This window comes from Filicampus tigris, chromosome 11, assembly GCF_054856515.1.
Source record: "Filicampus tigris isolate MCC_2025a chromosome 11, RoL_Ftig_1.0, whole genome shotgun sequence".
Taxonomy (NCBI): domain Eukaryota; kingdom Metazoa; phylum Chordata; class Actinopteri; order Syngnathiformes; family Syngnathidae; genus Filicampus; species Filicampus tigris.
In genome coordinates, this window is record NC_141227.1 from 13,936,216 (window position 1) to 13,957,608 (window position 21,393).

Below are 21,393 nucleotides of genomic sequence, written 5' to 3' on the forward strand. Positions count from 1 at the left end.
TAAAGTGTGCCATTATACTTGGATGGGTGGATGGATATGGATAGATGGATGGGTGGGTGGATGGATGGAACCTTTAAAATAAGCGTTTGAAGTCAGACAAATGATTTACCGCAAAGGTAAGCGGAAGAATTACAAATTGCAAAAAGAAATGAAACCAACATACTGTAACTAAAGCTGCGTATATGACGCCATCTGCAGACCAAATATAAAAGTAAAACCCTGCCATGTTGAATGAGACTTTTCATGGAGCAGGGTCGGTAACATCAATTAAAAGAAATTGGCTGCAATACATTCTTGCCTCCCCAAAAATGTTAATGCAGGCAAAGAAAGTTACTAGTAGTGCAAGCAGCCTACAACAACTCCCCTCCATGTTCCCTTCTTCCGAGGCGATCCTCTCACGCATGCGCAGCTGGTCTTTAGCGTTGACATTACTTTCACTTTGTTTGTAACTCCCTTCAAGAGGATCAATATACCCTCACCGACAGCATAACTAGATCATAAATATCTCCAGTGACAAGCGCGAAAGAGCAGGGACGGTTACGGTTTTGTTACATTAAGATTTGGCCGTAAACAGTGACAAAAAAAGGACCGTCATTGATAGCTAACTAGGAAGGCTAATTACTTGTGTACGATTAAAATGTTGTGACGTGATTACGCCATGGCATAGCAAAACTGGCGTCTTAAATAGGTAAGACGAATTACACCGTATTTGCGAGTACAGGACTCTTTCTACAGATGATCCTATCTCTTGACTACTGACAGTTAGTTCTGTAGTTACTACTGGCTTATAAGTGTATGTGTTTGTGTGCAGAAAATACGTCATGTAAAAAATTTATTCTCACCCAAAACACGTTAAACACCAACATGTTAGTGGCAGGACTGTTGAAAGAATGTGCAACGATGTTAGGGTGCTAAAAGTAACAGTGTGGGAACAAATTGTTTGTTATTGTATCTGTTGTAATGATTGTTTGTCTCATGTCAAAAGTGTAAAGGACTTACGTTACCTGCGACGTACTTGCTGTGTCTTCAGCAGGTGACAATGGAGCGGGCTTCCATAAAACAAAACCAGCTGTGTGGACCATGGGAGATGAAGGAGAGGCTTGGGATGGGAGGCTTTGGGCACGTCTACCTGTACCAGAATCATGTAAGTGCTCCCATCCACATTGTCACTACACAGGAGAATACGATCATGAACATTACGACCACCCTGAACTGAGATGGTGTACAGTCGCTGTCGGAGATGACAAGTTGGCCAGAATTCCAGCCATCATTCTCATAGATTCCTGAGCTGTAGATACACTTTGGAAACTGGAAGCTACTTTTTGGATACTGATGCAAAGGTTACCAGTTTAATGTACACTTCTAAAAAAAAAAAAAGAAGATCTAAGATTACCTAACCTTTAATAATAAAGTGGTGCCTTGAGATACAAGTGACTTAACCTTCACTTTTTAAACAATGAATTTAAAAAAAATCAATATTAAAATGCAACACAAGTGATATTGCTGTGACAACTTTCTGCCAGATTCTTTCATAACTGTGTTGGCTGGTAAAAAAAAATAGATGAAAAAAAATTACTTAGAACAAAGAGATTAGAGTGCATCATTATTTTTGCTCTTAAGTGACATGTTATTATGTTTATGTGTTGAGCAGAAGTCGGGGAAGAAGTTAGCTGTGAAAATCTGCCGTCTCGAACTGAGCTCCAAGAACAAGGAACGCTGGGGCAGAGAGATCCAGATCATGAAGAAGTGAATATGGATAATCAGCCGTGGTACAGCACGAAAATCCTAGATTTTTACCGTGGTGTTTATCCGTTTCAGGTTGAACCACGTGAATGTTGTTCAGGCCAGCGAAGTTCCAGAAGAATTGAGCTTGATTGCTCTGAATGACCTACCGCTGCTAGCTATGGAGTACTGCTCTGGAGGAGACCTACGCAAAGTAGTTGTGAACTTAAGTGTTTTATCAATGCTTTAAACATTCAATTCTCATTACATATATTTCATTAAACCCTGTTTAGGTTCTCAGTAAACCAGAAAATTGTTGTGGCTTGAAGGAGAGTGAAGTGCTCACCCTGCTCCGTGACATCGGTAAGATTTTTCGCTGTTAAAAGCCCTCATGTGATGACGCAGTTTTAAGACATTTTAATTTCTTGACAGGACGCGGTATCGAGTACCTTCATGAAAATAAGATAATACACAGAGACCTAAAGCCAGAGAATATAGTTCTGCAAGAGATCAATGGCAAGGTAAACCACAATCTTGCATGTATACAAAAGCGCCATCTGTAATGTTCTACTTGCCGGTGATTATTATTATACTGTTTGCCTCTAGCTTGTCCATAAAATTATAGATCTTGGTTATGCGAAAGATCTTGACCAGGGCAGTGTCTGTACGTCATTCGTCGGAACTCTCCAGTATCTCGTAAGTGCACAAATTATATGTTACTATGCAGTGCAGTGCCGTATTTTCTGGATTATAAACCACTACCGTACTTTTTTGCTATGTTTTGAACCATGCCCTATATTATATGTTCCAGGCTCCAGAGCTGTTTGAAAGTAAACCGTACACGGTAACTGTGGACTATTGGAGTTTCGGAACAGTGATCTTTGAATGCACGTGTGGCTTTCGCCCATTTCTACACCACATGCAGCCCGTACAGTGGTGAGTTTGACAAATGCTTCGTAATTGTATTTGCAGTATATATAAACGTACAGTTTGGAAAAAATTAAAAGGCCAAAAACGTCCTTTTTGTAAAATTCTAACCTTTATAAATGCAAATAAATGGTGACTTCGTAAATGGTGTAAGACCTCAACTTAGAACACCTATTGATGAATGTTTACATTGTTTGTTGTAAGTGTAATATTTGTGCCTTTTTAATAGGACAAGCCAAGTTAAGAATAAAGGTGCCAAAGACATCATGGCAGTGGAGGACATGAATGGAGAAGTTCGATTTTCAACACATCTTCCATATCCCAATAACCTCAGCAGGTGATTACACAATAAATCGAGTATCTAATTTTATGCTAATTTAAAATCTTTGCATGTGTTTGTGTTAAGGCCATTGCTGGCGCCAGTAGAGAATTTGCTGCAGATGTTGCTACTGTGGGACCCCGCAGCACGTGGCGGAGGGTTGGATCCTGTTACGAATAAGGCAAACTGTTACAGAACGCTCCAGAATATTCTCAACATGAAGGTCAATAATAACAACAGCCTTACACTATTTACGACACACTTTTAGGTTTTTAGTCATGCATCAAGTCTTGCACTATCTATACATTCATCGACAACTACCATTAAGTACACTTGCTCAATCTAGATGTCATACAGAAGCTCGCTGTGTCATAAATGCGCCTCTATCAAGATAATAATTCCCAGATTTGGTGCTCAGGTGATCCATGTTTTGGACATGACGTCAGCCCAGCTGCACTCTTTGATCCTGGAGGCCGAAGAGAGCTTGCACTCCCTGCAGCTTCGTCTGGAGACACACACACAAACACACATCTCCCCTCTGAATCAGGAACTGCTGTTAGAGACGGGAATCTCCCTGGACCCACGCAGACCTCCTGCGCACTGTCTGCCCGATGGTTTGGTATGTAATGCCTACGCAGAAGTACATTTGTATGAATTGATCTTCTTGCAGGCACTCTGTCCTAACTGGTGACAAAACTGTTGCAATACGTACGCACTTTGTGCCTTAATATTTGTTGTGCTATTCTGTCAGAGAGGCTGGGACACCTGCATCGTATTTCTGTTTGATAAGAGCCTATCCAAGTACTCAGGACCCCTAACTGCCAGACCCTTGCCTGAGAGTGTCAACTTTATCGGTAAGAATATTCCTTTTGAAATAGGATTCAAATGTTCCTCTTGCCTCTTTCTTCATTTTAAATTAAACTGTTGAACTTTTCGAAGATGGTCTTGTAGGACTTGGCTCCAATCGAAAAAAAAGTCATTTTCGAAGGGTTGGGAACAAATGTTTGTTTTCGTAGTCAGAGAGACGAAGACACAGCTCCCGCTAGCTGCATTGAGGAAGGTATGGGGAGAAGCAGTCAGCTACATTTGTGGACTGAAAGAGGACTACACCCGCCTGTACCAGGGACAAAGGGCTGCTATGTAAGTGCATTTATGTTATTGCAATTTTATTGCTCTTTGGAAACAAGAATATTAATGAATGAATCCATATCCACATAAACCTTCCCCAAAGGAAATAATAGGAAGAGCAGTAATTTGTTCCATGGTCAAACTGTCACCATCATAAAACCTTGATTGACTTCATGGGTAATTTTTAAGTTGCTGTAAAGGGTTGTGTAAAAACAAAATAAAAAAACAAACAAAAAAACGCTTACCATAAGTCTTACATCTATGGCATTCATCATGTCTTCTCTTCTGAAAGGTTTTTCATTTTTTTGTGTCCGGACGTATTTTTGAGGGAAAGAGAAGTTCTCTTACCTAGCTCACAACTGATGTTTCAGCCTTCGTCAGAGCTGTCGCAGCTTCTTGGTGTGACATTTCTAATAACAGTTGATGGGGCGGGGAAACTTTCAATGTAAAACATCTTCACTGGTGGCATAAATGTGGAGAGCTGACATGGTCCGGTCGGGAAACTTTGTAGTTTTGATACTGTTACTTTGACAATGCAAATGCTACGGAGCTCCTAAGGTGACATGGAAGTAAAAAAAAAAAAAACATTGCGTTCCCTCGCAAAGATTTGCGTTCCCTCTCAAAAATTGTGAGATAACGCAAAGTTTTTTGCGAGGGAACGCATTTTGTCTTAAATGCGTGTTTACGTACTTCCGGGTCAGTTTAGCGCCTAGCCTAGCCTCTAATGCGCGGCTGTTTGAGAGACGACAGTACGTCAGAGAGAAACCGTGCTTAATATCAAAAACTGATTTTAGGTCTTTGTATTACAAGCGAATTTCAAAGCAATTCCATTAAACCCACCCACGGCTGAAAACGCTCCCTTTGTTGCTTTCTTTTTCCCGGAAAATGATTCGTAAGTACACAAACACGCATGTTAAAAAATGCGTTCCCTCGCAAAGAACTTTGCGTTATCTCGCAAATTTTTGCGAGGGAACGCAAATCTTCGCGAGGGAACGCAAATCTTTGCGAGGTAACGCATTCTTTGCGAGGGAACGCAACGTTTTTGCGAGGGAAGGCAAAGTTGTTTTTTTTACTTCCATGTTTTATTAACATACTGTACAAGTATAAAAATAACTTAACCATTGTTACCATTGGCAGTGTTACTGCTTTGAATGACCTTGAGTGCCCTTTTAGGAAAAGTGTTACAAAAAAGCCACAGGAAAAGCAAAACATAAGCCCAGACCTAATCCAATGATACTCCCCAAGGTTTTCTGTGTTCTTGTGTGATATCATACGTGAAATGTTTTGTGAAACAAACAATGGTTCCACCGTATATACTTTATTGCATTTAGCTTAAGGAAGGGCAAGCTAGGAGCTGCACCTGCTCCTAAAAAGCATTCCTTTCCTTTGTTTGTTTGTGCGTAGGCTGAGTCTGCTGCGTTACAACACCAACTTAACACGCCACAAGAACGTGCTCTTCTCCCAGTCACAGCAGCTGCAAGCCAAGCTGGCTTTCTTCAAAACCAGCATCCAGCATGACTTAGAACAATACACCAAGCAGACACACACAGGCATCTGTGAGTGTCTTTCCTTTGGTCCTATTCTATTTACGCATCTATCCATGTACATACGGTCGATAGAGAAAGTCTACACACCCCTGATCAAATGCCTGATTTTTGTGTTTGAAGAAAATGGGTCCAAGATAAATCTTTTGAAAGCTCTTTTCGCCATTCATGTGACCTAAAAACGTGTACTACTCAATTCAAAACAATAAAGTTATAGAGAGTGGAAATAAAAATAGACTTTTTATATTCACTGTACTTAAAATGATTACCAATGCAAATGATCCGCTTTTGTGTATTGATGCGAAGCTTCAGAGAAGATGCTTAGGACGTGGCATGAAAATGAAGCAAAGGCTGATGGCTTTACAGAGGTAGGACAAAATATACAAAGTCATTATCGCAGACATACTTCCATTTGAGAATCGAAATATTCAACAAATATTTTCTGCTGCAGGTCGCTGAGGTGGGATATCTCGATGAAGAGATAGTTGCGCTTCATTCTGAAATTGTGGAATTGCAGCGGAGTCCATTTTTGAGGCGACAAGGCGACTTAATGGAACAGCTGTCAGTATACTTGGAATGGCGTAACGATCATATCAGTGCTGTGTCGTGCACAATAAGTAACTTCATGTGCTTTTTCCACAGTGAGGGAAAAGCTATTGAACTCTACAAGCAACTAAAAGCTAAATGCAAAAGTTAGTGACGATCTTAACATTTGTTATTATAAATGTCTATATTTATGAATATACTGTAATTAAGGAGATGTGTTTCACTCATTTCCCCGTAATTGTTTTAGAAAGGCGAATGAATAAATGCCAGCCATTTTTTGTGAAAATAACATATTTTTGTTTGATTGCACAGACACCGACCCGCCGCATGGTTACAGTGACAGCTCGAGCATGGTGAAGGCCATACTACAAATGGTTCAGAACCAAGACCGAGTGCTGAAAGACTTGTACACTCACCTTAGGTAATTCATTCAGGAACAACCGAGGAAAATGCAGCACGACTGTTGTCTCATTCAACTTATCCATATCTGTCTCACTCTGCAGTACAATTCTGGTGTTTAAGCAACGCATAGTCGATTTGTTCCCAAAGCTGGAAAAGGCAGTTGACAGCATAAAGACGGCAGAGGCGGCTGTAATGCAGATGCAAACAAAGCGGCAGAAAGAGTTCTGGTACCTTCTTAAGATTGCCTGTGTGAGTAATAGTAATAAGTAAAGAGTATAAAAATAATATTCACTAGCCATGATATTTAGGAGGTCAAGGAAAAACTTAAAAACAGTAATGCTGTAGTTGAAACCTTGTGTGTTTGTGTCTTAAGGCGCAGAACGATACACAGATTTGTGTTCAGCCATCCAGTGATAGGTAATGTGTTTGAATTAGAAATACATGATTTGTACAAACTCTTGTGTATATTTTGTTTCATTGTCTTTGCAGCAAAAGACAGAGACAAGTTAAACTAATATTTTTTTGTCTCTTGCAGTGAGACAGTTTCCCAGTTATTGGATGACAACTGGCGCTATCTAAGTAAGCTCACTTCTTTGCTGCAGGATGCCAGCCATGAGAGGGAGCAAAGTGTGATGGTATGTTTTACAGAGCATTTTTTTCTGGTCATTATGGTTGAAAACGTACAAACACAAGAACCACATCGACCAATTGCGTGCATTGCAACACCTCCCACGTGCCCCCACGCACCCCATCAAATCATTTATTCAGAGTAGTTTTACAAGTCGAGCAAGTGTGTGTCTAAATCTTATTTCTTTAGTGCAATCTCCTTTGTCTTGTGATCCTCGCTATTTAAAGCAGCTCCTCCTACCAGAAATCCCGTCGAGGAGAACAAAAGAGGAGGGAGGAGGGACAAATTTTGGGTAAAATGAGACATCTGCTCGTCTATGTCATCATATGGACACGTCAATTAAAGACGTCACGTCATTGACACGTCACAAATCAATCGTGTCCATGTCTGAATTATTTCAATCACAACACACATTTTTCAAGATAATAAAATTACAATCAAATGTGATAACACTGGTGCTCTCTTTAGACTTTACATTTTCCCAGCACTTCACCACCCATTCGCCTTCAGCAAGAGCCAATTGGACAAATTTAGTCGATCTCACGCAAGGCTGCCACAGCACCCAGGTTGGGAATCACTGCACGGACCTGATGAAAATTCATGAATAATGGCTTTTGTGCATTTCTGCCACATGGTGGCATGTTTTCCCCTGTGATTCTCTCATTGAAGTTCAGTAAACTCAAGTGTCATTTAGCCGACGGTTCACTGCATTTTAGCAGTTTTGAGAAAAGTAAAACGTTTAAAGTCCTCCATTTACAAAATCCTGCAGCTACATATTGATATCAAATGTTAGTGAAGAGATTTTAATCATGTATCATTTATAAAGAAGAACTTTTGAGAAGAGAAGAGCAATTTGCTCTCCAAACAAGATTGTAGCAATTAATTTCCTGTCTTGTAATGACATGTTTCATCTCGTTGTTCTCTCTTCAGGATCAAGACTGGAGTTGGATCCCTAATGGTGCAGCGAAACCTAACCAAAAGGCTTTGAGCAGCCAACCAACAACTCAATGAGTCAAAGATTTATTATTGGTGCCTTAGAATATGTACGCTGCCTGGAACGCGTTGTTGGTTGCTTTTTTTTTTGTATCTTCGCCTTACACAGAATGATGTATTAGACAGACTTTATGTTAAAGCCTGTAAGCAATGATATAAGATATATGTTTTTAGGTTTGTTTTTAAGTGTGTTACAGCCTGTAAGATAACATGTATTTATTTTACTAGTGAAACTGAGCAGAGTGAAGTATTGACAAGAAAGTGATATAACAGTGTCTTCAAGGGCTATGTGTGTGTGCCAAATCCACCTTCACAGCATAATCTAGACACAATTTACGGTTAACAAGGACACCACTTTGATATGTTTGTATTCTAAATATTTTGCTTTTTTAATATGACACAAAGGTATTTTTTGCACTTCACGACTTAATGTCATTGGAATAAAATACATCAATCACATTGAATACCTATATGGACAATTTAGAGTCTTCACTGACCCTAGCATGCATGTGTTTGGAATATGGAGCGAATATGCAAACCCCACACAGGAGGGACTTAACTGAAATTCAAACCCAGAACCACAGAAGTATGAAACAGTCATGCTTTCCACTATTTCACTGTGCTAGTTAAATAATTCTGTGAATTAAACAATAACTGTAGTTAAAGTATAATTTTCAGCAAAACTTACAAACATTATCTGAATGCTAACCAGAATTTAATCTGTCAGTGGTTCACAGTGTGATAAACTTTAATTGAAACTGTCATTGGCAATGTAGACACCCCTAACAGCCAGCCAGTAAAATTCTACAATAATAAACAATGTGACTGTAAATGAATCCACTTTTTGATTGTCACTATCAGAATGGTAGGATCTTTGTAATGGTAGGATTTTTTTTACAGCTCTTGCATTGGTGTATTGATTACAGGTATTTTTAGTTATTAGTAAACATACCTTCAGGCTGGTTGTGTTTTTTTTTTTTGTGGCCAGTGAGCATATCTCTAGATTTGAAAATGGTAAATTCAAAAGTTAAAATAATTCACACGGTCCCTAAGAGCAGCACACGAAGAGACCAAACCAAACCCGTAGAAGAAGGGTAGGGTGATGTTTGTACACTGACTACATAAGGTCTCTCGTTGAGCGTATATTTGTTTATTATGTGCATTTTTTTATTCAGATGTTATGTAAAATACATGTCAGTTGAATCGGTATTTATAAAACTTCTGCGCCACTTTCGATTAACACTTGGGCCTTCTGAACTACTGCTTTTTAAAGTTGACCGTGAATGTGATAGTTGTGTAGCCACTTTATTTTATTTGTATTTTTTGGTGGTACTTTGGTATAAAAAGTTTCAGAGCTACCATCCACCTCTAGAAGCATAAAATAATCCCCACAGCCCGTGAATGCAGCACTGTAACGAGTCAAAATCCAAAGCTGTGGGAGGCGGTTGAGGGGGGCTAAATCGTTGAATGAACACCAGGAGAGGTGACTGTTCGAGATAGTGGTAATTTCATTTTACTACAACTAATTATTCAACTCGGCATTCGCACTTTGTAACGCGTTTTGGTGGGGCTTTATTCCTGAGCAAGTTACGCCTCGCTAGGTGGCTAGCGGACGTTATCAATCCGCCCCCGGTAGTGCAGCATAGCTACACGGCTAACTGTGGCTAACGAACGTCGTGTGCCTGCCAGCAACGCGTCTTTCTTGCGTTCTAAATGTTGGATCACAAAAAATGCTTTTTGTTGATGTTCGTTCTACGGAACGCATTGCGTCATAAAGCCAGACCGTGTGCTAATGCTTATTAGCTGTGTAGTAATTGTCACCTGTCACTGTAAAATGAACCATCGAGACAGTTGTGGACGTTATAATGTTGATTGGTTCTGTTGCGTTTAACGCATTTAAAGTGAACGTATTCTGTGCCTGTGGTCATGACTATGCTATACTATACAATACAACTTTATTCATAAAGCGCATTTCACAACAGCTACAGCTGTAACAAAGCACTTCACATATAGTGTCATCTTATTTTTTAATGAGGATAAACCCCTTGAGTATCTCTTTGCATACGTGAGAAACGTCGTAGTAAATGCCCCAAAGGCAAAACAAGACAAGAGACAGCGGTACTTAAAATACATTCCAACAAAAAACAATGACATAACAGCAGTATTTCACAACATTTATTGAGCCGATCCACATAGTTTACATTAGAAAAATCTCATGACACACCAACACAAATTTACTTGCTCAGTATGAAATCTGAGACAGTTTAGCTGAACACTAAAAACTGAAACGCTCTCAGGAATTGCGGAAAGACACACAGAGAGATCTAAAATGATACATTTTGGACCAATTAAGTGAATAGGATTATTTCCTGCAGTACACCTAATGTGGTGGGGAATAACTGCAGTAGACAGTTAACATAGACAGTCATCAAAACCTAAATGGTCATTGGAAAATACATCATAAGGCGAAGTGGATCACCAAATACGTTTTGAGCAGAACCGTCAAACACAATATGCATGAAATAAAAGTATGTTGACACAACAACAGACATAATGAAAACATGGTCTATTTTATTTTGCTCATGTTGGTTGGTGAGTTGTTCACAGGAACCTTTTTAACAGCGATCCTGTTGGCTGCACTAGTAGTTTTAATTGCTTGCAACAAAAAGACAGAAAAGCGGCTCCATGCCATTTAATATATTTGTTTAAACATTATAGATGTGTGAATAATTTGTGAATAATGGTCGTCTGTCCGCAGGTGAGAGCCAGTGAGGATGATGCCGCATGTCGGGGCTGTGTTTGCAGCAATAGCAGGGGTGACGGCTGTCCTGCTGCACTCCTCCATTCACAAAATAGAGGAAGGCCACCTTGCTGTCTACTACAGGTATTGTTAACACTGAGCCTTAAGATTAAGTTCCTTACCGTGTGATTAAAGCCCATGAATGCCTCATCATTACATTGTCTGCATACAGTGGAACCACTAAAGCAGTCATTCTCAAACTTTTTACACCAAGTACCACCTCAGAAAATACTTGGCTCTCCAAGTACCACCTTAATGACGAAAGATACAGTAGTGTAGTAAGCCCGTAGCAGTAGGTTGTGTTTATTAAAGAACAGACAGCGTTTTTATTCCTAAAAATACCATTTAATAATACTGTCTGCTGTTTAAACACTATGCTTTAGATGGTGAATGCTTTTACTTTGTTTTAGTTTTATTATGCAGTGGTTCATGTCTCTCTTAATACTTGTATAACAATTGAATGGTAAATACAATGTTACCTAACACTGTCCTTGACAGTTATTAAAAACGATTTTGTGATGGTAGTTTAAGTTTCAGGTTGACTTTTACATTTTTTCCAATCAGAAAATGTGTTTGGAAACCGGTAACTGGTGTCACAGTTATGCTCAGTTTAGGAGTTTCTATTGTACAACCTTCATTGTGAACCCATTTCTTAACTTTGTGCCCTCCAGGCGATTTGCCTTTCTCCACCCTCCTACACTGTAATCAGCATATAATCAGCTATTACGAAATCATTCCACAAGCTTCTTCATCTTTTTTTACTTGTTTTTTGTTTTTTAAATCTCTTTTTAGGGGTGGGGCTTTGTTGACGGGTCCCAATGGTCCTGGATATCATATCATGCTGCCTTTCATTACCACCTACAGATCAGTCCAGGTAATCTCTTTTGGCATCTTTCTCACAAGAATGAGGAAGTTAGTCAACAGTGTGTTTCATCATCCACACAAACAAAACAGGAACCTATAAAATGCTCATACAAAGAATTGTCTCCTCATCTCACTGTTACATTTAACATAAAGTGGAAAAAAAGATAGTTTTAATCATTGTATATCTGAACAATTGTGGTCATTTTTTTGTTGTTGTATTCTTTGGATTTCAGACTACACTTCAGACTGATGAGATCAAGAATGTGCCTTGTGGAACAAGGTACAAAAGGACACTATTTTTTTTTTTTTTTTGCTTCTTTCTCCTAAACGTTTATGCAACTGAAAAAAGGAATAGCTTTAGAGTGTTGTCAAAGGACTATGAGAATAAAATTAAAAGTATTTCAAGTAAAATGCCCGTTTTAAATAGCGGCAAGTTGCGGGTATCTGCGAATATAGAAAAACAAATTTGAGCCCACCCTGCGGTAGATTTAGCCCGTTTCTTGCGCCAGACTTTTGCTGGTCACAAAATAGATTCCGATTCTTATATATTTCCTCATAATTTTGCCGTGTTTACTTTTCAAAGTGGCCTCAATACTGATTTTGTTTTTCAGAGAGATATTAACACATTTTGTATCTCCTTGACAGTGGCGGGGTGATGATCTATTTTGACCGAATCGAGGTCGTCAACATGCTGGTCTCCTCAGCAGGTACAAAATGTTCAGAATCAATTTGAATAGTTCCTTTTGTTTTCGCATCGAACTGTTGTCAGCTGCCTGGCGTCACAATACTCTCACTATTTGTCTTCCCGATGTGTTTCTAGTGGTGGACATAGTGAGGAATTACACGGCCGACTACGACAAAACTCTCATTTTCAACAAGATTCACCACGAATTAAACCAGTTCTGCAGTGTGCACACACTACAGGAGGTCTACATAGAGCTCTTTGGTCCGTCTCTGCGTAAATGTTGAAATAAATGGGGAGGTGTCATGTAATGTGCAATAAAATAATGGTGTTTTTATTGCATAGATATAATTGATGAAAACCTGAAGACTGCCTTGCAGAAAGATCTTAATGTGATGGCCCCTGGACTTACCATACAGGTACCTTTTGAACAAATGTCACTTGGCCAGTTGGTTACTACAGTTCAATACAATTTGAATGCATGTTTGTTAGTCATGCTCAACTTTATTCATGGAGCGCTTTAAAAAAAAACAACCGCAGCTGCAACTAATTGGTGTACATAGTCAAACATAACACGCAGAAGTGAAGTGGTGTGTTGAGGAGAGAGAGGGACATCGTTGAAGTCACTGCCAACACAGAACAGAGTGCACGATGTCACTTGCGCTGATGTTTGAATGTAAACAAGTTTGCCCGTTGGCTAGAAACATACACAATCTCTCTGTAGAATCAAGAATCTCAAGAATCATGTTTGCCTTATCGAGAATAATACAGTTCAAGTCAAGGATTATAAATTGCTTCAATAACTTCTGTTTTTTTGCATACAGAAATGAACCAATGTTTCCACTTTCATCAATATGTCTATTCTGTGTATCTGTGACGTAAAATGTTTTCCTTCCTCTTAACATTATAGTCATTCGTGGCGTTAGGTGCCATCAAACTTGTCCGTGATCTGTATGCGTCCCTCACACTGGCCTTAAACGTTTAACATGACAATCATAGGTCATCGCGTGATGCATGAAATTAATTTGTGGTGGTTTCAAAGGCCTTTTTCTTTCTCCCCGCTCTAACTCAACCGGATGCAGGCTGTCCGTGTAACCAAGCCAAAGATTCCAGAGTCTATCAGGAGGAACTTTGAACTCATGTGAGTTTGACTTCGAGTTGCTCTGTATCATTCATTTCTTGCCAATGACCCTGCAAGTGAATTCAACAGCATGAAGACAAACGTGTAGTATGCGTAAAATTGTGTGCGCATGTATGTGTGTGCGTAGGGAAGCAGAGAAGACCCGTCTCCTAATTACTGCTCAGACTCAGAAGGTGGTGGAAAAGGAGGCGGAGACTGAGAGGAAGAAAGCCATTATCGGTAACTGCCTTTTTGCTGCCGGTTTCACTTGCACACTCTTCTATTCCGCTCACCACAAAGCCCACCTGCTGTGTTTTTTCTTTTTTGTGTGTAGAGGCTCAAAAGGTGGCCCAGGTAGCCGAGATCCAGTTCCAGCAGAAAGTGATGGAGAAAGAGACAGAGAAGAGGATCTCAGAAATTGAGGGTCAGCTGCTTTGCTTCATCACGTATTGTACTTCCTGTTCACCTCTTGAGACCGATAGTTATTCTATTTCTGTGTCTTGTCATGTCATGTGTCTCATTCAGATGCCGCCTTTCTGGCCAGGGAGAAGGCCAAGGCAGATGCAGAATACTACACTGCTGCCAAGTTTGCTGAAGCAAACCAGGTATAAGACATTGTACACCCCCCCCCACACACACACACACATGGTAGTATTGTAAACTTTTTGGCACCCCTCTTTTCTAGTAACAACCTCAGTAGTAATGTTCTTAAAGCGGAAATCAACCCAAACATATTTTTTTCAAGAATATGTTCCCAGCAGGCCAGCCGTGATTGGTCGTTACCTGAGCTCTGCGTAGTTGTGATGTCATTTTCAGTAGACAGAAGTGACAAAATGGCCGCCCTTAGAGATGGCTAAAAACGAGTGGATTAACGCTTATTCCACAAATGCAGTATTTATCAGAATGCCTTGTTTCAACTAGTGGGCCCGCATAGAATATTTTCTTGAAAAAAATATGTTTAGGTTGACTTCCCGTTAAAGGGTGGAGTCACTGCAGTCTCTTGATTGCTTAAACAGAAAATAGTTGTCAATCATTTTTCCCCCCATAGGAAACAGTTGAAATAAGGACTAATCCATCCCAAAATCAAACTCTGGCTATCATAAAACCTTTGATAATCCTTTGACATATGTAACGAAATTATTATAAAATGCATTTTATCACTACCCACTGTATAATTAAAAAAAGCTCACTCTTCAATAGGGTACGATTTGAGATGTATTTTAGTCTTTAACAAATAACACAGCCACGTTAGAACTTCAGATGCCTTCACAACCATTGTTATGGAATCCAAACAAGAGTTATTCCACCCAAACGACTATTGTTGGACAACCAGAAGAGCCCAATTGTGATCATTTTGTTACCCTGAAATACAATGACCGGAATGAGTGAGTGATGATGAGCGATTATTCGAAGGCATTGAGGTGTCGCCTTCAAAGAAATGTGGAACGAGTCTTGCTGAATGCAGTCAACTTCGCACGTCACACTTATAATTCGTAACCATTATCAAGTGTAAGCAGAAGTACGAAAAGAAACCGTTGTGGGCTCGTCAACTACCTGTGATGATGCAGTGACAAGCGTGCAGAGGGAGCATTGCCATCAGGCATGTGCCTGAGAGGGGAGTCTTTTCACATTCAAGACTAAGCACAGTTGAGTTCGGTGTACAGACCACTCATTTTTTAGCAACAATGTCATCAGAAAGGGGAACCTTCAATGTCGACCACAAGCTATTCCGAAAACCTTTTTTATCTGTAAAGGAAATGATGTAAGGAACCTTGTTAATTATCATTCAAGTATAAGCAGAAGATAACCAGTCTTCACATTATTCACCCAGCCATTTTCTCACATGTCCTTATTAGGCTAGTCGATGAGCTTGAAATTATCCAAACTGACTGACATTCACCCATTCACACTCAAATTCACTCGCTTATAGTGTCAAGGTGAACTAAATAGAGTTGTGAAATTCAGATTATTGGCTTGACAATCACATGTGCTCTGTTTTGCAGCTGAAGTTAACCCCTAAGTACCTGGAGCTGATGAAGTACCAGGCCATAGCGACCAATAGCAAGATCTACTTCGGCCAGGACATCCCCAACATGTTCGTGGAGGGAAACTTCGGCCCCCTCAAAGCCGAACGCAGTCACAAGGCACCAGAGTAGGACTTGCTGAAATCTTAAAAGTGCCGTTTGCATTGAGTCTTAAAACAGCAAAGGGAGATTGGGAGGATTTTTGAGGTGATTAAAAAGCAGAAGGAAGAAGGTAATGAAAGGGAATAATGTTTTTTTCTTTACAGGGTGGGGGGGGGTTAAGGGGAAGAATGAAAAGCCTGCTAAAAGCTTATCTGCCTGTAAGGCAACAGCAAGGAGTCGCTCTAATTTGCTTGTTTAACTTTTTTTTTTTTTTAATGCTTTTTGCTAACCTCCTTGTATGGAAAGATGATTGTTGACACGGGCTATCTGGACTGGAATGCAGCGGGTGACACTAATTAGAAACAAGAGGGGATTTGTTTTTTGTGTGAGGGATGTTCAGTCAATGGCAGATGAGTCACTTCTTTATTTCTTTAATGTCTGGTTGGGTCTTTCTTGGTTGTGGGTCAAACAGTGCACTGTGGCGTTCGCCAGCTGCTAGAAGAGAATGGACTTGAAATTTCTAAAGAGAACTCAAACCACGCTCCAGCGGAAGAGCTTCCTGTTCTTATTTGGTCTGCTGGTTTGTCTTGTTGTGGCCTGGTGCTGATGATGAAAGTAGTGCCTGCTCATATCTGCCAAAACACTTTCTGTTTAGAGCTTATTGAGATATCTCAGGAAAATTACAATTTGTCAGATACTCGCAAGGACTTTTTCCTTATGTTGATACTGGATCTGAATGCAAATCCCTTTCACGTTCACTTGGGGTTGTGCTCAAGTTTACTGTTCTAGGATCAGAAGAAAGTTGTGGGACTGTGATATGAGAAAATAAGCAACACAACCGCTCAACAGTTAGCAGATTGTGATGTTGCGTACAAACTGCACAGTGTCTCGGTTTTTGCCAAACAAAATAAAGCTTGTAATAACACTATCATCTTTTGTTTTTTGTAAAATGCAGTTAATTAATAGTGCTTGTGGCAGGGGCTAGTTTGACTTTTTCTTCTTGGCTTTGTTTAAGGAAAACGCGAGTTAGCCAGGCTTCATAATGGTGGCCAGTCACGCTGTGGTGCATCAGCGTCGACGTGAGCCGAGAGAAAGACACTACTTGTGTTCAGAGAGACATGCGCTGATGTTTACGTGACCGCCGAATGGCTGCACTCTTCCTCCGCTTGCTGTGGCAGCGGCTGCAAATGACCATGCAAATGAGGGGTATAAATCACTCAACATGATTTATTTGTTTCTTCTCGTTGAGATTTTGTACAATCTGTGAAATTCTCCAAAATTGTTTCTCCTTGTTTTTAAAGGGTTTATATGCAAAAAATGTTTTGACAATGTTCTTAAATAAAGCCTATTTTGGTACCTCTCTTCTCCATGCATTGATTGACAATTATTCATCTTCTTTATTCTTATTATTATTAACTGGTCAATCAAATCAAGTTTGTTTTGATTGTTAACTGAAAACTCTTTGTTGGCTACAGTCTCCCAGTACACGTACTGTAAATCTAGTTCTGCTAATGATGCTTTTAAAACGTATTTTTAATACATCAGCAGATATGTAAACTGTTTTAGTTTATTTGTATCTTATCTATAAAAGTGAACATTTCTACAGATGCCGAAAACAAAATGTGAAACAGTCTGAGCCTTTACATAATGTATTTTCAAATTTCTATTTTTACAATAGAACTCATAAGTTGAAATCAGATTTGCTGTTGTGTGTTTAAGCAAGTGAAGGATGGGGAGATTCTGATACCACGGTATAATAAGAGTACCACTAGAACGCAGATTTTAAAGTATTTAAATATAGTCTGAATGTAGAGGGGGAAAAAGACCAAGTGTTCTCCTTGGGACAATTAGTTCAATAAAGGTTGGGACGCATTGATTCAAGTTTTTAACCAGAGGTGGGCATTCCATCCCTGGGATGTAACAGGATGGACGGACACCCACTTTTGGACGATTGGACGGAGGACGAGAACTCTTTTTAAAAGGACGGACAAAGCAAGGGCAGAGGTTGGTTTTCGTACGTCCCTCTAACCATCTATAACCGGGTTAAGTGCCAAGGACGGAAGGGTACCCTGGTCGCGGACGGAGGACGGACCGGCTAAAAAAAGGGTAAAGTGCCCAGTTCTGTTTTTAACCCCTGTAAAAGCACCATTGAGTACCCTGAAATGTGATCAAGGTTTGAACCCAAAACTTCTCAGCTGTAAGGCAGAAGTGCTAATATGATAGTTACCATAATTTTCGACATGCAACATTCATGAACATATGTTTCTTAGTGGTACACATTATTTACTTCGCAATGAAGAGCCGCGGAAGTGTAGTTCCAATAGCTTCCAACAAGGGGAGCACTGACATCATTTATACTCAGCTATGTTAAAAAGATCTCAAATGACAAATACTTATTTCAGCAACAATACAAATTTTGGGATTCTGACACGTGACCGTTGTCTGTGTCCACGTGTGGATGAGTGGACCAACGTACAAGTTGGTGACACTCACGTCTCGTGTGTCATGAGCATTGAGCACCATGTAAACGCATCAACACGGCTCCATAGTCCTGAGGAGGGTCAGCTGCTCACTCAGGAAGGTCTCAACATGTGTGAGCATGTGAGGCACGGCTTCCTCTTAATCATTGTGAAGGCCGCTACCAGCTAGCCAAAAGGTCACTGCCGCCCGCCCCGCCCCCCTACAAAACTCTACGATGGAGAAGCAAAGATATATTTTATTAAATACCTGTCACAAGCAAAGGCTGCTTAAAAGAAACAAACCTGTTAGAAGGGGCCCCTACGGGGGGAGAACGTCGATGGAGTTCCAGTTGTGTCACTGACATGGACCAATATCTCACTTGGCCCCCTTCTGCTTGGCACTCTTGTTATTGTGTATTATATTTTCAAAAATAGCGAGGGTCTGACCCCGTTTCCATTACTTTTTTTCCAACATATGAGCAAGATAAATAAACCTTGCAAATGAAAATGCAAATGGGTGGTCTGGTGCTGTCAGGAAGTCAGGTCAAGAGGTCAAGTCCCTGTCTGCTGAAGCCCACAAGCGTTAGGGTGTGGCTTCTGGTGTAGAGATCTGGAATGATGCTTATATTAAATAGAAGAGTGATAGGGTGATTCACTCAATCATCAGTGCAGCTCTGTGCTCCGCTTGTTTTCCCTTACATTCCAATCCTGTGTGCTGGAGCTTCACACTCATGCTAAAAACATGACCTTTCCGAATATATATTCTTTTTTACTGAGCTTTCACACTGTTTTCTGCCCTTTACTCAGCTCTTTGTCATTCAACAATAGACTTCTCACAAGCCACATTCAACCTACGGTATAACTACTCATTACTTTAAACTTCTTACTTTTGCTTCATTCTGTAAAGATCAACTCGTACTTGTTACAGAGCATTTTGTTTTAGAACACTGGTGCCTTATTTTACAGGATTAATTAGTTCCTGACCACTCTCCAAAGCACTTGTGTAGCAAATCATCTTTCTCATTGAAATGAATGCAAAAGGCCATTAATCAATTCCAGCACCTCCAAAACACCAACAAAAACTTCTGTAAGATTTTTTTCTTCATAAAGAATAGCACTACAGTAATGCAAAACAATGTGGTATGTGGCTCCTTGTAGTGTGCATGCCTTGGCCATGAGGGGGCAGTATAATACAGACCAAATAAATACTTGAAGATGTGGCACAGTAAGCTACATAATGAGTCATTTTTCATAGAGGATAAAGAATATATACCCATGAGTATTGTTATAATGTCTATCTCCATGTGTTACTGCAGTTTGTGTTTGCTTGCAAATCAAGACAAAAAAAAAACGACTGAGCGATGGTTCGTATTTCGAAAAACTATACTGTGCTATCGTTCTCTTTTTGGGGGTTGGAAATGATTTATGGCATTTCCATTCATGTCAGTTGGGAAATTACTCGGTTTTTTTCTCTCATAGTTGTGATTTGATGGTGAAATCGAATGAAACATTCATTTAAAGAAGCAAATGTGAACTGTAAAGTACAAGTAAGCCTCTAATAAGGCAGCATTGTTTGTATTTTCACTCATGGAGGCAGCACTTCCACTTGCCAAAAAAACAGCGTAGTAGGTTGACTTGTGAAATACAGTATGTCTGTGTTCTTTGGCAATGGGCAGCACAAATTCTGCCTGGCAACACAATCTTGTGCAAATGTGGGGCACAGCGAGTATCTGAGTTATGTTGTTTATGTCTTTGAGATAGCTAAGATGTTGTTTTGCTTGTAAAATGTTAAATAATCGAGACCGTTTTTATGGTTCAGTCTTGAGTACATTTCTGTGTTCAAGCTGTCCTGTTCCAAAACTGACCTACTTATGTCAGCTTTCTAACATGAGCTAATGCTTTATCATTAGACTAGGACAGGCCGTGATGCTGAATCAGCAATTACTTATTCTGATTCCCGTCAGCCTCATCTTAACTGTTAACGGTGGTGGTGAAAAATGTGCTATCTTTAAGCAAAAGTCACACTTAGACGGAAACAGGAATTGCTTTAAAAATAAGTTGTTGCGTTCTTAGATGTGTGCTAGGAACTAACAGTGCTTGTGTCTAAACCTAACACTGCATGTCATTGTGTTCGCAGCTTATTTCTTAAGTGTCCTATTCGTTATTCACCAAGTCACATAAAGTGGCTAGACAATTTATTGAGCACGGGGTGGTCAGACGTTACAAGCTGTACAAAGGATTGCAGATATGTTTAATAAAAACAAGCACATTAACACTTTACACAGAACAGAACCTCATTATTTTAAAAAATGCACATAGTAAATCACAATAAAGGCATATAAATATACATAATGTACAGAAACCCCCCCTCGTTTGACACTTAAACATAGATAAGCATACACAATGTATAAACTTGTTCGTGTATTTCATAGCCTTCCCTTACAAAAAAAGATGTTTATTAGAATTCACTATTAATTTTAACTTAAAAATTATTTTCACCATTTTATGGATGAATAAGGCATGTATTTGAAAGAAATTATCTAAGTATATAGATCTAGAATTTGACTATATATATTTTTTTTTTATTGTTGGATCTTAACTACAATATCTTAGAAATACTTTAAGTGACTATAAAGCAGGATAGCTTGCTATATTTTACAGTGCAATTCCCCCAAAATTTAAACTAACGGTAAGTCTATTATTGTTATATAGTTATGGGATACTTAAATTTAGACTTAATTACAAACAAGCTAGGCCAATTTAGACCTAAGAATTATCGAACAAGTGTTCTCGTGACAATCTAGTCAGTAACAGTATATTTTAGGTTTTTTCCCATTCATTTTTAAACATATAACTTGAATATATCAAATATTTTTTGTAAAATTGATTTAAAAAAAAAAAAAAGGAAGTCAATTTTCCACTAACTGCATTATACTTTTGGACTAAATCCTTCAAAATTCTCAGTGTTCTCATGGGTACATTTTCTCATAATTTTCAAGGAGACAATGCTATGGCACATATGAATTGCAGTGCATTAAATTCATATTGGCCAAGATTCTGGCAAATTTCACTTCTGTTCAGTTCAGCTAGCATTAAATGATGTTCCTTTTTGTTGTTGTTGTTTTTGAGGCTT

General features: G+C 39.4%; 2 protein-coding genes across 3 annotated transcripts; both read left to right on the top strand.

The window, feature by feature from the left end:
• The first annotated feature begins 420 nt into the window (after positions 1 to 420).
• LOC147139834 (inhibitor of nuclear factor kappa-B kinase subunit alpha-like) lies at positions 421 to 8,679 on the top strand. 2 transcript variants are annotated; one of them, XM_086045126.1, is made up of 22 exons: positions 421 to 688; positions 1,031 to 1,144; positions 1,652 to 1,746; positions 1,819 to 1,936; positions 2,016 to 2,085; positions 2,155 to 2,243; positions 2,329 to 2,418; positions 2,534 to 2,658; positions 2,879 to 2,986; positions 3,056 to 3,191; positions 3,387 to 3,587; positions 3,720 to 3,822; positions 3,985 to 4,108; positions 5,501 to 5,652; positions 5,947 to 6,008; positions 6,092 to 6,201; positions 6,283 to 6,332; positions 6,499 to 6,607; positions 6,690 to 6,837; positions 6,962 to 7,005; positions 7,124 to 7,223; positions 8,147 to 8,679. In XM_086045126.1, the coding sequence occupies exons 2-22, from the start codon at positions 1,040 to 1,042 to the stop codon at positions 8,225 to 8,227; spliced, it is 2,220 nt and encodes a 739-aa protein (XP_085901252.1). In that variant the 5' UTR covers positions 421 to 688; positions 1,031 to 1,039; the 3' UTR covers positions 8,228 to 8,679. The 2 variants fall into 2 exon arrangements, with proteins under 2 accessions (XP_085901252.1, XP_085901254.1); XM_086045128.1 differs by having other exon boundaries at positions 1,034 to 1,144.
• An 880-nt stretch (positions 8,680 to 9,559) lies between these two features.
• On the top strand, positions 9,560 to 17,157 carry erlin1 (ER lipid raft associated 1). Its single transcript, XM_086045870.1, has 12 exons — positions 9,560 to 9,711; positions 10,968 to 11,093; positions 11,802 to 11,883; positions 12,107 to 12,153; positions 12,519 to 12,580; positions 12,694 to 12,819; positions 12,901 to 12,974; positions 13,638 to 13,696; positions 13,824 to 13,915; positions 14,010 to 14,099; positions 14,201 to 14,280; positions 15,679 to 17,157. Exons 2-12 carry the CDS (start codon positions 10,984 to 10,986, stop codon positions 15,829 to 15,831), a joined length of 975 nt encoding a protein of 324 aa, XP_085901996.1. The 5' UTR covers positions 9,560 to 9,711; positions 10,968 to 10,983; the 3' UTR covers positions 15,832 to 17,157.
• Positions 17,158 to 21,393: the final 4,236 nt, after the last annotated feature.